The sequence below is a fragment of the Zosterops lateralis genome (assembly GCF_965231275.1).
Source record: "Zosterops lateralis genome assembly, chromosome: 4".
Classification (NCBI taxonomy): Eukaryota; Metazoa; Chordata; class Aves; order Passeriformes; family Zosteropidae; genus Zosterops; species Zosterops lateralis.
In genome coordinates, this window is record NC_139765.1 from 44,704,899 (window position 1) to 44,716,900 (window position 12,002).

The following is a 12,002-nucleotide window of genomic DNA, read 5'->3' on the forward strand; positions in this document are numbered from 1 at the left end:
AAGTGTTGTATGAATAGTGAGAAGGTTCCCAATGAATTGAGTGATCTATTCACATTTTGTTCCTGTTTTACAACAGTACTGGTTATGGTGAATGCCTCCTAGACAAACCTAGTGGAGGAACATATGATCTTTCCTCTCAGCTGCCTGGCTCAGTGTATGATGTCAACAAGCAGTGTGAGCTTACATTTGGTATTGGGTCACAAGTATGCCCTTACCTGGTGAGTGAAAACCAGACAAATTCATGCTTAATGTATACTAGAAAATAACTGAAAATTACTGGTTTGGGAATAATTTTATCCTGAAATAAGTAAAATTTCAGGTTACACTGTTTTGAAGTGGAAGAGTTCAGTAGACAGCATTGCAGTTTTACATGTGGCAAATCTATAGCTGTAGAAAGTAGGTTGCATTCATTTTGATTTCCATATCTGTGAATGTGATAATTCCTTTAAGTTCTCTAAAGCTGGATAAACCAAGGTTTCCTGCAACAACTGAAAGGGATTTATTTCAGCACTTCCTGCAAGTGTTTTCACAGTATAGGTTATATCTTACGTTAGCACATCTTGCTTCTCTGCTTCTTTTAATACCTGTTAGAGGCTTATAATTTAAAAAGAAACTATCTCAAATATTTTTCTAAATGTTTGTTCCAAAATGTAGATTCCCTCTATTTTCTCAGAGTCAAAAATACTTTCATGCCTCACAGATTGTATATTTTGTATACAAAACTGAGATATGGAAAGAAAACTTGACCAGATTAGTAGTGAAACCTAAGTTTGTATTTTGTAAACTTAATCTGGCCATTGCAATATAAATACAAATACAACATTATGACTTTATTCACTGCTGACAGGATTTCATGTAGAGTTAGATTCTGGACTAACTTGTAAAATTTCTCTACCAGTATTGTATGTCTTGTTGGAGCTGAAGAGCATTTAAGATTCAGACTGAATTAAGTGGAGCTTTTTGTTGAGGTCAAATGTTGTTTAAGAAGAGTCAAGCTTTATGGAAATGTTAAAGAAAAGGAGCAGGGCACTTCAAACACCTGAAAATGGTCTGAAGACTGCTTTGTAAATCTTGTAATCCATAGAGGTTTATTTGTGTGTTAAGTGTCTTTTAGCAATTTGAAAATGAGGCTTTCTCCTTAATTTTCTAGTCAGTACATTTAATTCCTGTTAAATTCACTTTGAGTCTTTTTCTGGGGAATTATATGGAAACGGTGCTGTGTAGTATTAACTGTAAACTCTTACATATTTTTAAATAAAATTTTATACTAAAGTAGAAAATGAAGTTATTAATCTGATGGGATCAATTTCAGATATTCCACATTCCTGCCTGGCTTTAAGCAAAATTTATTTTGGTTTTGTGGGATTTTAGCTGTGAAAAATGGTAGTGCAATAGAAAACACTAAGCCTGCACAATGTGAGAAAATAAAAATAATAACAGCTAATGTCTAAAATGGTACTGCAAGTGCAACAAAAGTAACCTGGTTTTATTTTTAGAAACAATGCAAACGTTTATGGTGCACCAGCACAGAAGGTGTTCACAAGGGTTGTCGTACTCAGCACATGCCTTTGGCTGATGGAACAGTTTGTGGTGTAGGAATGGTAAGCCTTGTTTTGTTTCTCAGTACTTGCAGTTTTGGATGTAGGTAAGAAAGATTAGTGCTTGCTGTTTGGCAATACTGTGCCTATAGAATATTGATTGTGTGAAAATTTTTGACTATACCTGCAGTTTCTCTTAGTTCTGTAATCTTGTGACATAAAACCCCACAGTTTGTCTGTTCAGAATAATAAAGTTTACACATGCTACACTGGTTAAAAATAGGTGAAAGAAGTTAGGGAAAAGTTGACATCTTTCCTTCTGTTTGCAGTGTTCAGCTCATGCATAATAAGTTGTTTTTTCCTCATCAATAGTGTCCAAAGTAGAATTATCTGAAATATGACATCCCTAGAATGTGTTTCCCCCAGTTCATCTTGTTGAGGCTGTTTATTGAAAGAGAAAAAATTAGGAATGAGGCACTTAGGTACGGGTGTGTGCTTTTCTGGAAAGAGGGAGTCTTTTGGATTAGCATCTGGTCTCATTAGTTATTTGTATCTGTTGTACCTGTTTCAGAGAAAATATGAAATCATGTCTCAGTCCTCCTTCACCCACTCCAGGAAGTGCCTTAAGCACACATAATTTGTATTCCCTTTCTGTCTTGCCTGTTGTTAACATAATTCAGCATACTTGGGTTTGTTTAGTGCTAAGAACAGGATCTCTCTTCTCATTTATACTCCAATGTGTAAGACTGTCTGGCTGCTTAAAGTATGGATTGAATGCTTTGAATGATAAGAAAAAAAAAAAAAAAAAAAGGGGAAACTGCATTTCCTCTATTCACACATTGGTTTATTTGGTAAAGAGTTTTTGGGTGATAAGGGTGCCACTCACTTCTTCCTCATTTGCAAGTTTTTGAATGCAGATTCTGATCTGTAAACTTGGACAACATAACCTTCCTTGGGCTGTCCATAAGGGTCATAAATATCTAATTAGTAGATCTAGTCAAGGCACTTATAGAGCATTGATAGAATTGATAGAAACAGAAGTAATGGTGGAGGCTACTTGCATCCAGTTGCCAGTGAAGATCTGAGGCTTTTAGTTTTGGATTTGTATGTAGTTTGGGAAGTGAACAGAAGTTAGGTGCTTAAGTTCTTTACTGGTCTAGTATTTGGGTTCTTCATGTCTCACTTCACCACCATCAAACAGAAGTTTTTTTACTTGTCAGGGTATTGTGATAATAAATATTTTTGAGATTTTATACATGGCCAAGTATGGCAGTGATTATCTTAAATGTGGGTGGTTTTTATGTTGAGCTGCTTTTATATGGTAGTGTGCTTTGGCAGCTTCAGGGCTGTGGGAGCAGTGTTAATTTTTAAAAAAGTATTTTTATGTTATGTTAGGAACCTTTATATGTTCAAAAATGATTAAAAACTCTAAATTCTATGTATAATAAGCTGCTACATTTCACTTAGTTATTCCTGAATTTCCCCCAATAACTTTTAATCTTTAAAGATTCTATGTTTGGTAACAAATTTAGTGGATAAACTGTCTCAAATGCCTTCTTTCTGTCTTGCAAGATTAGAAAAAGCTACTTGAAGGCTGTAGTGGAAGTTTTGCTTGATTATAGCCTATGCATGGTGTTGGTGTTACAATGTTTAACTCATTTTTCAGTGAGTCACTCATCAGAAAGGAAGTTCATCTTTTACGTAGACTTCATTTGTCATCTTCAGTTGAATTGACTAATTTGCCAACATCAGAGGATTTCTTTTATATAAGAATACAAAAACCTATTTTATGTAATTAGTGCAGTGGAACAATTTTTCTCTAGGAAGTAAGGAGCTAATTACAGTCATTACCTCTGATAGATGTAAGAAAGAACAGCAATTAATTAATCTGACAAATTGTCATCTGTTCCTGACTAAGGAACAGCTCTTCTCAAGCTCAGACTGCAAGTGCCTGCTGATGTTAATTGGCATAAGACATGGTGACTATTAATTCTGATTAATATTTTCCAGCAAGCTAAATTGATACATTTGTGACATTATTGCTGTGATGAATGCAGAAAAGATCCATTTAAGACATTTGTGATTTTAGTATCAACCTTTCAAGCTCAGATTTCAAATGCCATGTCATAATGGATCTTGCTCTATGGACTGCTCTAACAATTGGATTTAGTGAAGCATATCTGAGTCAAAATAAACCCCACCTCCAAAGAAGAAAAGTTGTTGAAACCACCCATCTTCCCGGAGTGGCATTCTCAGAACAAGCCTTTATTCCAATGAAAATAACAGCAAAAATACTCTATAGTGTAAGTAGTTTATTATTATTTTTTTGAGGCACTCCAAAAGGTTGCACTCTGATCCTTCCTGGATTCCTGAGGAATATAGAAATGTGCCTATATTCTCTTGATTCCTTGAGCATTGGAATGGAGAGGTAGGAGGTAACTATATGATTCTGACCAAAACTTTTCCATGTCCTGGGGATATCCCAGTGTTCTACATAATGAAAGTTTGCTACTTAAACATTGAAAAAAAAAAACCTGTCACTGAAGTTTTAAAAAATCTCTTTAACAGCAAGAAGGAATTCACATGATACAGATAACAGTTGGAGTGAAAAACATGTGGCTTTTTGTATTTTAGAGACGTGGTAATTCTATTCACTGTAGATATGTAATTTATATTGAGCTAGCATCTAAAAATATTCAGAATAGCTATCAGGTAAATTAGGATTTCATCCTAGCCCTTTTGGCATAAAAAATAGGGATAACAGGGACAACTGAGAATGGGGATGCAGAGAAAAAAAGAATTGCTTTGAACAGTAGAAGAAATACCCATCTAATTCTGAAGTATGTTTGGTGTTCTTCACTTGTAGGTAGTACCCATTTATTGATTACTATTAAAAATTGTTACACATGAATGTAATACAGGAAGATATTGAATCTTAAAGAATAAATAATTTTAGTGTATATATGTAAAGTAAGTATAAAAAGGTGGATTTTATCAGAGTTGGGGATAGGGGAATATTTTCACCATCTGGAAAGCAGCAGCAGATCTTTTGAACTGCAAGAACAGAGTAAAGTATGGGCTCAAACCATAAATTTTTTCTGTAAGCGGGATTTCTGTGAATTTTTTTTTCTATGAGCTGTAATTTCAGAAAACTTAGAAGTTTTAAGGGAGAAATAAAGTATGCAGATTTTTTGCCAGAAAAAATTGAAAACATTGAAAAAATCAAATAGTGTGGGTTTTGTAGATAATGTCATTTGAGTAATAAATGTAGACTCACCTGAGAATCCATGCCACAGAGATAAAGACCTGAAATGCTGTGGTTACACCTTCAGTTAGACGTCTTTCCGAGCTCCATTTCTTCTGCCTTGTATGCTCATTTCATTAACTGCTCTGACTTAGCTTCTTTTATGTGCCTTAGGGTCCCCTTCTCATCTGGATGGGCTGTGTGGGGAGTGCTTGATTTCAAAGGAGCTCTAGTCCTGTTCTGCATGCATCTACCACTCTCCCAGAGTCAGTCAAAGTTGAACGTAGTCTGTCAACACTTTAATAATTTCTTTCAAGGTTGCTTTCCTGGAAATTTAGCAAGTTCAGTAAGAGATAAATTGGAAGCTCTCAAAATCAATTTATCAAGTCATAGGTTAATCCATAGGAAGGACTCAAAGTGCTTATTATAAGGAGATTATTAATTAAAAAAATTAGGGTACCCATAGGTTTATTGATTCCAAATTTGAAGCATTTCTAGGTTTTTTGACAGAAAACCAACTGTTGATCTTGACTAGAGCACCCTTGCCACTTGCATGCAATCTGTATGTTTGGAATTATGGGTGATACCCACTTTACATGATGTTATGTGCTATATTTGCCATTAAAAAATATAGAAAAATATTGTTAGCAATTATATTTATATTTATGAAAGCTCTGAATATCATACTATTCTCAGTGAAACAATGATTCAAGTGAACACAGAGGAACATCTGGAACATGTCTGGTGCTGGAGTTTTCTACCGTGACTTCATCATGCTGCTTCTGTAGGAATGCAGCAGAATAATAGCTGAGACAAGTTTGTTGAATAAGCTATTAAAATCCCAGATGTGAGCATATGCTTTGCATTTTTATGGATCAAAATTATACTGTTGTGGGTATAAAATTTCATTTTACAACTCTTTTCTTGAAATCCCACTTCAAGTTATTGTAAATGGTTTTCTGGGTGGAGGAAGAACCTAAATTCTAGGTCACTGTCTATATTAGAATGCAATATTCATTTTGTGAAGGAGGATTTAGACTCTTCAGTCTATAGTGTAAAAAATTATTTCCTAAGATGCTAAGAACAGTTCTTGGAAAGGCAGTTCTTAATGTTCCTCATTTTCCTTATGGATGGACTATGTAGAAAGTCTGCCTTTGATTGCTAGGAATTTGATGTTAGCTACTACAAGGCTTGGATGTAAGGATACCTGAAGGCCGTCTTGAAAAAATATAATACAAAATAACAGTAAGCACTCCAGTGAGAATTCATATGCAGTGAAATAATGGTGGCTTTTTTGTTTTAAGCATTTGTTTTAGTGTTAAGTGATGATCTGGCAATTGACTGGATTTAAACAGTTCTATCCCTAGATCTAGCTTTTGTTTTGCATTTGCTTTGGTTTTGAGAATCAGATGGAATGATCATTTTCTTAGGGGGAGGCACTCAGAGCTTAAAAGATACAGCCTATGTGCAAGAGTTGGTGTGACAAGGATTTATGCAGGCGGACAATTTTATCATCAAATTGGACTAGGAAATCAGGCAGAAGCCTGGAAAGAAAACCTGATTCTGTGATAAATTCCTTTTTTGAGAACAAAATGGCTGATAGCATTTGAACATAAGTATCAACATAACAAAAGCATATACTATTTAGGAAAAAATTGTATCTAAGAGTTATTTTAGGCAGTGATAAAACCACTAAACAAGATTTTTGTGCCAGTCAGCTGTATTCAGAAAGACTGCACACAATTTTTTGTGTGTTTAATGAAGTTGGTTTCTCTTGATAATTTCTACAATAAATTTAATAACTCTTAAGAAATTCTATGTAACATTTAAATTAATTGTAAAAAAGGAGGTTTCATATTTGCTTTATTGTTTAATCTTTTGTGTATCAGAGGTTCTTAAATTGTTTTATGTACCAGAGACTTTATTTATCAAAATTCTTCTAGTGTAATTGAGGCTATTTTGTCTTGCAGAGAGGCAAAGCCTAGGCTTCAGAAATAACAAGAAGTTGAGTTGATGTAGCCTGCTCTAGTGACTGATCCACATACTGTATTTCCTGCAGAGAAAGATGGAATGAGCCACTCCCTGCCAATACGACTAGCAGAATCCTTCCTGATAACAAACCTAATTAGTGGATAGTCCAATCCTGAGTCTGCAAACAGGCATCTAAAATAATAAATTCTCTCTATTATGTATGAGCACTGACCTCAAGTATTCAGTCCTGGCTGGTGTCTTGTCTCCAGAGGAGGGCAGTCTTTGATGCCTCAGAAGGTGTTTGAAGTCAAGGACAAAGTTGACACATTTTCCCCATAGAAGTCAGCAGGATATATAGTGCTGAAATTACAGTATCTCATAATCTATTTTAGTATGTAAACTATTCCACTATGTTGTGATCAAACATACTGCTTGGGATTTTATAAAGGATGCAAGTGAATTAGAATTCCAACTTCCATAAGTCATCGATAGGATTAGTCCTGGTAATTCCTGCAGATTCTTTGGAAAAAGTCACACATGCACCAATCATAAGATTCTTATTTAAACTTTTTGGTCATGTACTTCTTGAATAACCACTGAAGTGGATACATATTTGCAATCAGGAACAGAGATAGTAAACACTTAAAAGCAAGAGACTGATCCTTCTGGGTAAAAAAAAAAAAAGATAATGACTTTCTATAAATAATAAAAGTTTACAGTTACAATGTGGAGAAGTCTCATAACTAACATGACCACAACAAAATAGTCTCGCGGTCTTTGTCTTCTTAGTCATGTAAATCCCAGCAGATATAATGAAAATTCCTCCTTTATGTAATTTTTTAATGGAAATTGGTCATTCTTCACCAAGAATAAGATCTAAAGTAAAAAAATAGGCATTGCAATGTAGTATCTTGCTCTAAGAATTATTATTTTTTTACTATTTTTAAAAATTTAACTATTAATTCCATTTTAATGGTAAGAGCTTTGTTAAATTAATAGTAAATAAAAATCATAAAATATAAATAAAGTAGACTATTTTGCACCTTTTCTAATAGGTGTGAAAGTCTGAACTCAAGAATGAATCTATGGCATCATCTTGCTTTACATAATTAAGGTCTTAAATGCTTGTCTGCTTTTTCCAAACATTCCCACTAGATAGTTAGCTTTTGAGGTGTTGAAAACACCCTGAATTTCTTTGTGATTCCTTATAACTTTGCACTTTTTGTATCAGCATGAATCCAAAATTAAACTGAAAAATATTGTACATAAATGACAGTTGTAAATCTATTTTTGAACTTTATGTATGAAATTGTATCAGGAATTCAAAATCTTTTAGAGATATTTGAATAAAGTGGCAAGATAAATAAATATCCAATATTCAGTAGATTTCCTAACAAAGAATTTTAGGTAGCATTTTTGAAAACATGACTACTAGGTAAGTTATCTTAAAGGAAATTGAATATTTTAGAAAATATCCACATAAGAGTAGTGAACACTTAAATTTTGGGGGTTTTGTACCAAAAATATACAGTAACCTTTTGCTTGATTTATGAATTTTTATTTTGTTTGTCAACTGTGCAGCACTGCCGCCATGGAATTTGTGTGAGCAGAGAAATGGAGCTGCGTCCTGTAGATGGAGAATGGGGACCTTGGGGACCTTATAGCTCATGTTCAAGAACTTGTGGAGGTGGAATCAAGAGCTCCACTAGGCTGTGTAATCGACCAGAGTATGTTTTTTACTGTGTTTTACATTTTTTATAATGTTTTAATGTGTTTTACATTTACATAATGAAGATATTAAAAAACTATGGATTGACTCAAAATAAAATAGGGGTATTGTGGGCTGTGCAGATCAGTTTGAGGCACCAACAAAAAATGCTCGTTTCAGCCATGTTGGGAAAGAGAGAAGCTTGCTGACTGTAATCTGCAGCGGACTTTTAGATTATTCATATCTTTCAACAATATTATCCATTCTTGCAGATGTTTCTAAAAACTTAGTTTGGCAGGGTCTTTTTTCCTAGGTTTACTCTAACTGCTTAGGTTTCTTTAAAAATTAGATGCTTTCTTTGCAGTTCTTACTGCAAAAATAAATATATATATTCCCTATTAATCTCTTCAGTGAAACGCTTGATTTGCTTTGCTTTAAGGCTTTTCCACAACATCGCCACCAGTAACAAACCCCAAGGAGCACTGGTTATAACAGAGGCATTTAAAACTTACCTTTATAACTAGGAAAGTACATTAACTGAATAATTCAGTACATTACTGAATAATTCCATGTGGGTTTCAGTAATAAAAGTCAAGGAGAACTTTAACTTGTTCAGAAGCAGAACCACAGCTGGTGCCTGAGTAGTTTCAGGGTTTTTTCTAGGAAGTCATGTCAGCTTGATATTATCAGTAGGATAATACTTCAATCAAATGGCCAAGATTATTTTATTTTCTCTGTTAAGTAAGAGGCAGTAGACTAGATTGCCATTAGATTATGCCTCTTTCACTCTGTAGTGATTGATAGTATTGATGTGCTGTTGATTTATTCTTTTTTCTTCCCCAAGAACATACTAATACTGACTTATTTTGTGTCAGGGTTTATAACTGTTAAAATGTATTTTAAACTTTACAGTAAATGGGATATTCCACAATTTTCCCTTTTTATTCTTTTGATCCCCTAAGTGAAACCAATATTAGGACTACAGAAAAGATTGTGCCAGCTCCTAACTGTCTTCTTTCTTTGTCACTCCGAAAAATAAAAATTTCAAATTTCTGAGAGAGGTGCTGCTTGTGTAATCTCAGCTAAATTGATAAAAGCATTAAAATTATTAATGCTTTTACCTAGGCAAAATAATTATAGCTGTAAGAGAAGTAAAAATAATAATGCATTAATAAACATCTGTAGCGAGATTACCACCTCACCAAGAGTATTTTTACAAGGATTGGGTTTATCTTGGGTGAAATTGAATGCACAGTAGAAGCTGAGTGTGTGTGCAAGCTGATAGATTGCTGTGTGAGATTTTCCTCTTTAGATCAATGGCTGAGGCTGCTTTTCATGGAAAACAGCAGTTTTAGAAAATTAGTATGTTTTATATTTACTTTTTTTAGGCCAAAAAATGGAGGAAAGTACTGTGTTGGTCGCAGGATGAAATTTCGGTCATGTAATACTGATTCATGTCCAAAAGGCAAAAAAGATTTTCGGGAGCAACAGTGCTCTGAATTTGATGGCAAACACTTCAATATCAATGGTCTGACCTCTGCTGTTCGCTGGCTTCCAAAATACAGTGGTAGTAAGTAATTACACGTATTTTCAGTTAAAACTATGAAAATGCTACTTTAAATAAAGTTTTAAAACAGACAAGAAACCTTTTGGATTTTCTTTCCAGTTTCTATGAAAGATCGCTGTAAACTTTTTTGCCGAGTTTCTGGAACAACTTCCTACTATCAGCTGAAGGACAGAGTTGCTGATGGTACTCCCTGTGGAGCAGAAACCAATGACCTTTGTGTTCAAGGCTTATGCAGGGTATTTAAATCTAAACTTATTAATTATTAAAATCAATTTTAACAGGTGGTAAAGTAGATATTAAATATTAATACAAATACGCATTATTGATAATAATATGTTCTGAGTTCACTTAAGCTAATTTTATTACCTATCAAATTAAAGATTTGGACATGGAAGCAATTAAGTTAAGAACATATAGTTGAACCTGAAGACCCACAGTCTTGCCTCACTAAGCCTCATATGTGAAAGAGTTAATATTGTTCAAGTGAGCAGTGAGATCCAAAATGAGCATAAACAGAGGAAAGAAGCATGCTGTGTGATTATTACATTGTATTTCTGCTACCAAAGAAGTAAATAGTAGAAAATCCAATGGTAGATGAATGATGTAATCATTACTGTACTGTAAAATCAGGGGGAACTGACCCTTAAATCTATTCAGCACTCTTTGCTAGTAGCAACTATGGCACTGCCACGAGATTTGCTGGGAGAAGCAAGGAGCTATATTTTAACAATTCAAGATGTTTTTGTCAAGCCTTGTTGAGATTTTGCTGATTGCAGTGAAACTGAGCAAATTCAGAATGAGGAGAAAATATAGCTTATTTTTCTATGGTTGAATAAAGAGGAAATGCCAAATAATTGTTCTGCTTATCATAGTTCAAAAAACCCTGGAAGTTTAAGTAAAGATACATTAAAAAAAATTGTGCTTATATTAGTTTAACCAGCACAGTCTATGTATATTCCTTTGCTTCTTTTCACTAATGACAGATTTTGAATGAATTGATGGCCATGTATATATACATACTGCTTTTAGACTTCCAAGTCTTTTAATGTAAATATAAATTAAAATTCATAAATTATGTTGATTTTTAAAATATAAAATCTTTATGTACTGTTATGTATTCTTATGCAGTTCTTGACACATGGAGTGTATTGGGGTTGCACCATTCTATTTTGGCCTCACGTTGCAGAATCCAAAACCATTGATGGCTTTTAATGATATATACCGTGAACAACAGTATTTTGGGGTAGTGGGAAGCTTACATTACTTACTTTCATTGTTTTCCATTGGGCTGAGTGACACAGGGAATTTTTATTTTTGTTATTTTTTGTAGCAAGCAGGCTGTGATCATGTTTTGAATTCGAAGGCAAGGAGAGACAAATGTGGAATCTGTGGCGGTGATAATTCTTCATGTAAGACACTTGCAGGTACTTTCAACAGTGCTCATTATGGTATGTTTGTTTTGTTTTTTTTTAAATCTTAATGCACACTTCACTATGGCTTAGAAATAATTCTTTATATTTAAGGAAGAAGCATTTCAGTGTATGGTCTTTAGGGCGTCTATCAACAAAAAATATTTTTAGTTTTCAGTCACATTCCCTCTCAAGGATGCAGAGGCAAACACTATGACATACTAACTCATTCAAGTGAAAAAAAGTCAATCTTATCATGGGTCAAAGCCAAAAATAAAAGAAATCATGAGAGTAAAAGTACTTTAAAAGGATGCATGCTTCCTGCTTTTTGCTTTGCATTATCTGGTCTGAAACTTTGAATATTCCAATGTCTCGTTTGGGTTGTGTGAAGAGATAGCAAGAAGTTTGTGTTGTGAACAGCCGAACAGGTCCGTTTTCTCCTTGAGTGAAAAATACAGCCTATGAAATGTGAGCTTCCTCCTTCCAGAGAACAGGGGTAGCAATATTTATGGCTTTTCCTCCTCATTGACAGGTAGTGAATGAGAAAGTTCTGAATAACCCTGGT

General features: G+C 34.2%; 1 protein-coding gene across 1 annotated transcript in view; it reads left to right on the forward strand.

Annotated features, from left to right (window-relative positions):
• The window catches only part of ADAMTS20 (ADAM metallopeptidase with thrombospondin type 1 motif 20), a gene marked incomplete at its 5' end in the record, with an annotated part of 85,184 nt that overhangs the window by 29,150 nt on the left and 44,032 nt on the right, over window positions 1-12,002 (forward strand). The window contains 6 exons of the mRNA XM_083860418.1: window positions 77-218; window positions 1,497-1,601; window positions 8,335-8,480; window positions 9,850-10,031; window positions 10,128-10,264; window positions 11,359-11,476. Coding sequence (XP_083716544.1) covers window positions 77-218; window positions 1,497-1,601; window positions 8,335-8,480; window positions 9,850-10,031; window positions 10,128-10,264; window positions 11,359-11,476 — 830 coding nt within the window. The remainder of the gene's footprint in view (window positions 1-76; window positions 219-1,496; window positions 1,602-8,334; window positions 8,481-9,849; window positions 10,032-10,127; window positions 10,265-11,358; window positions 11,477-12,002) is intronic.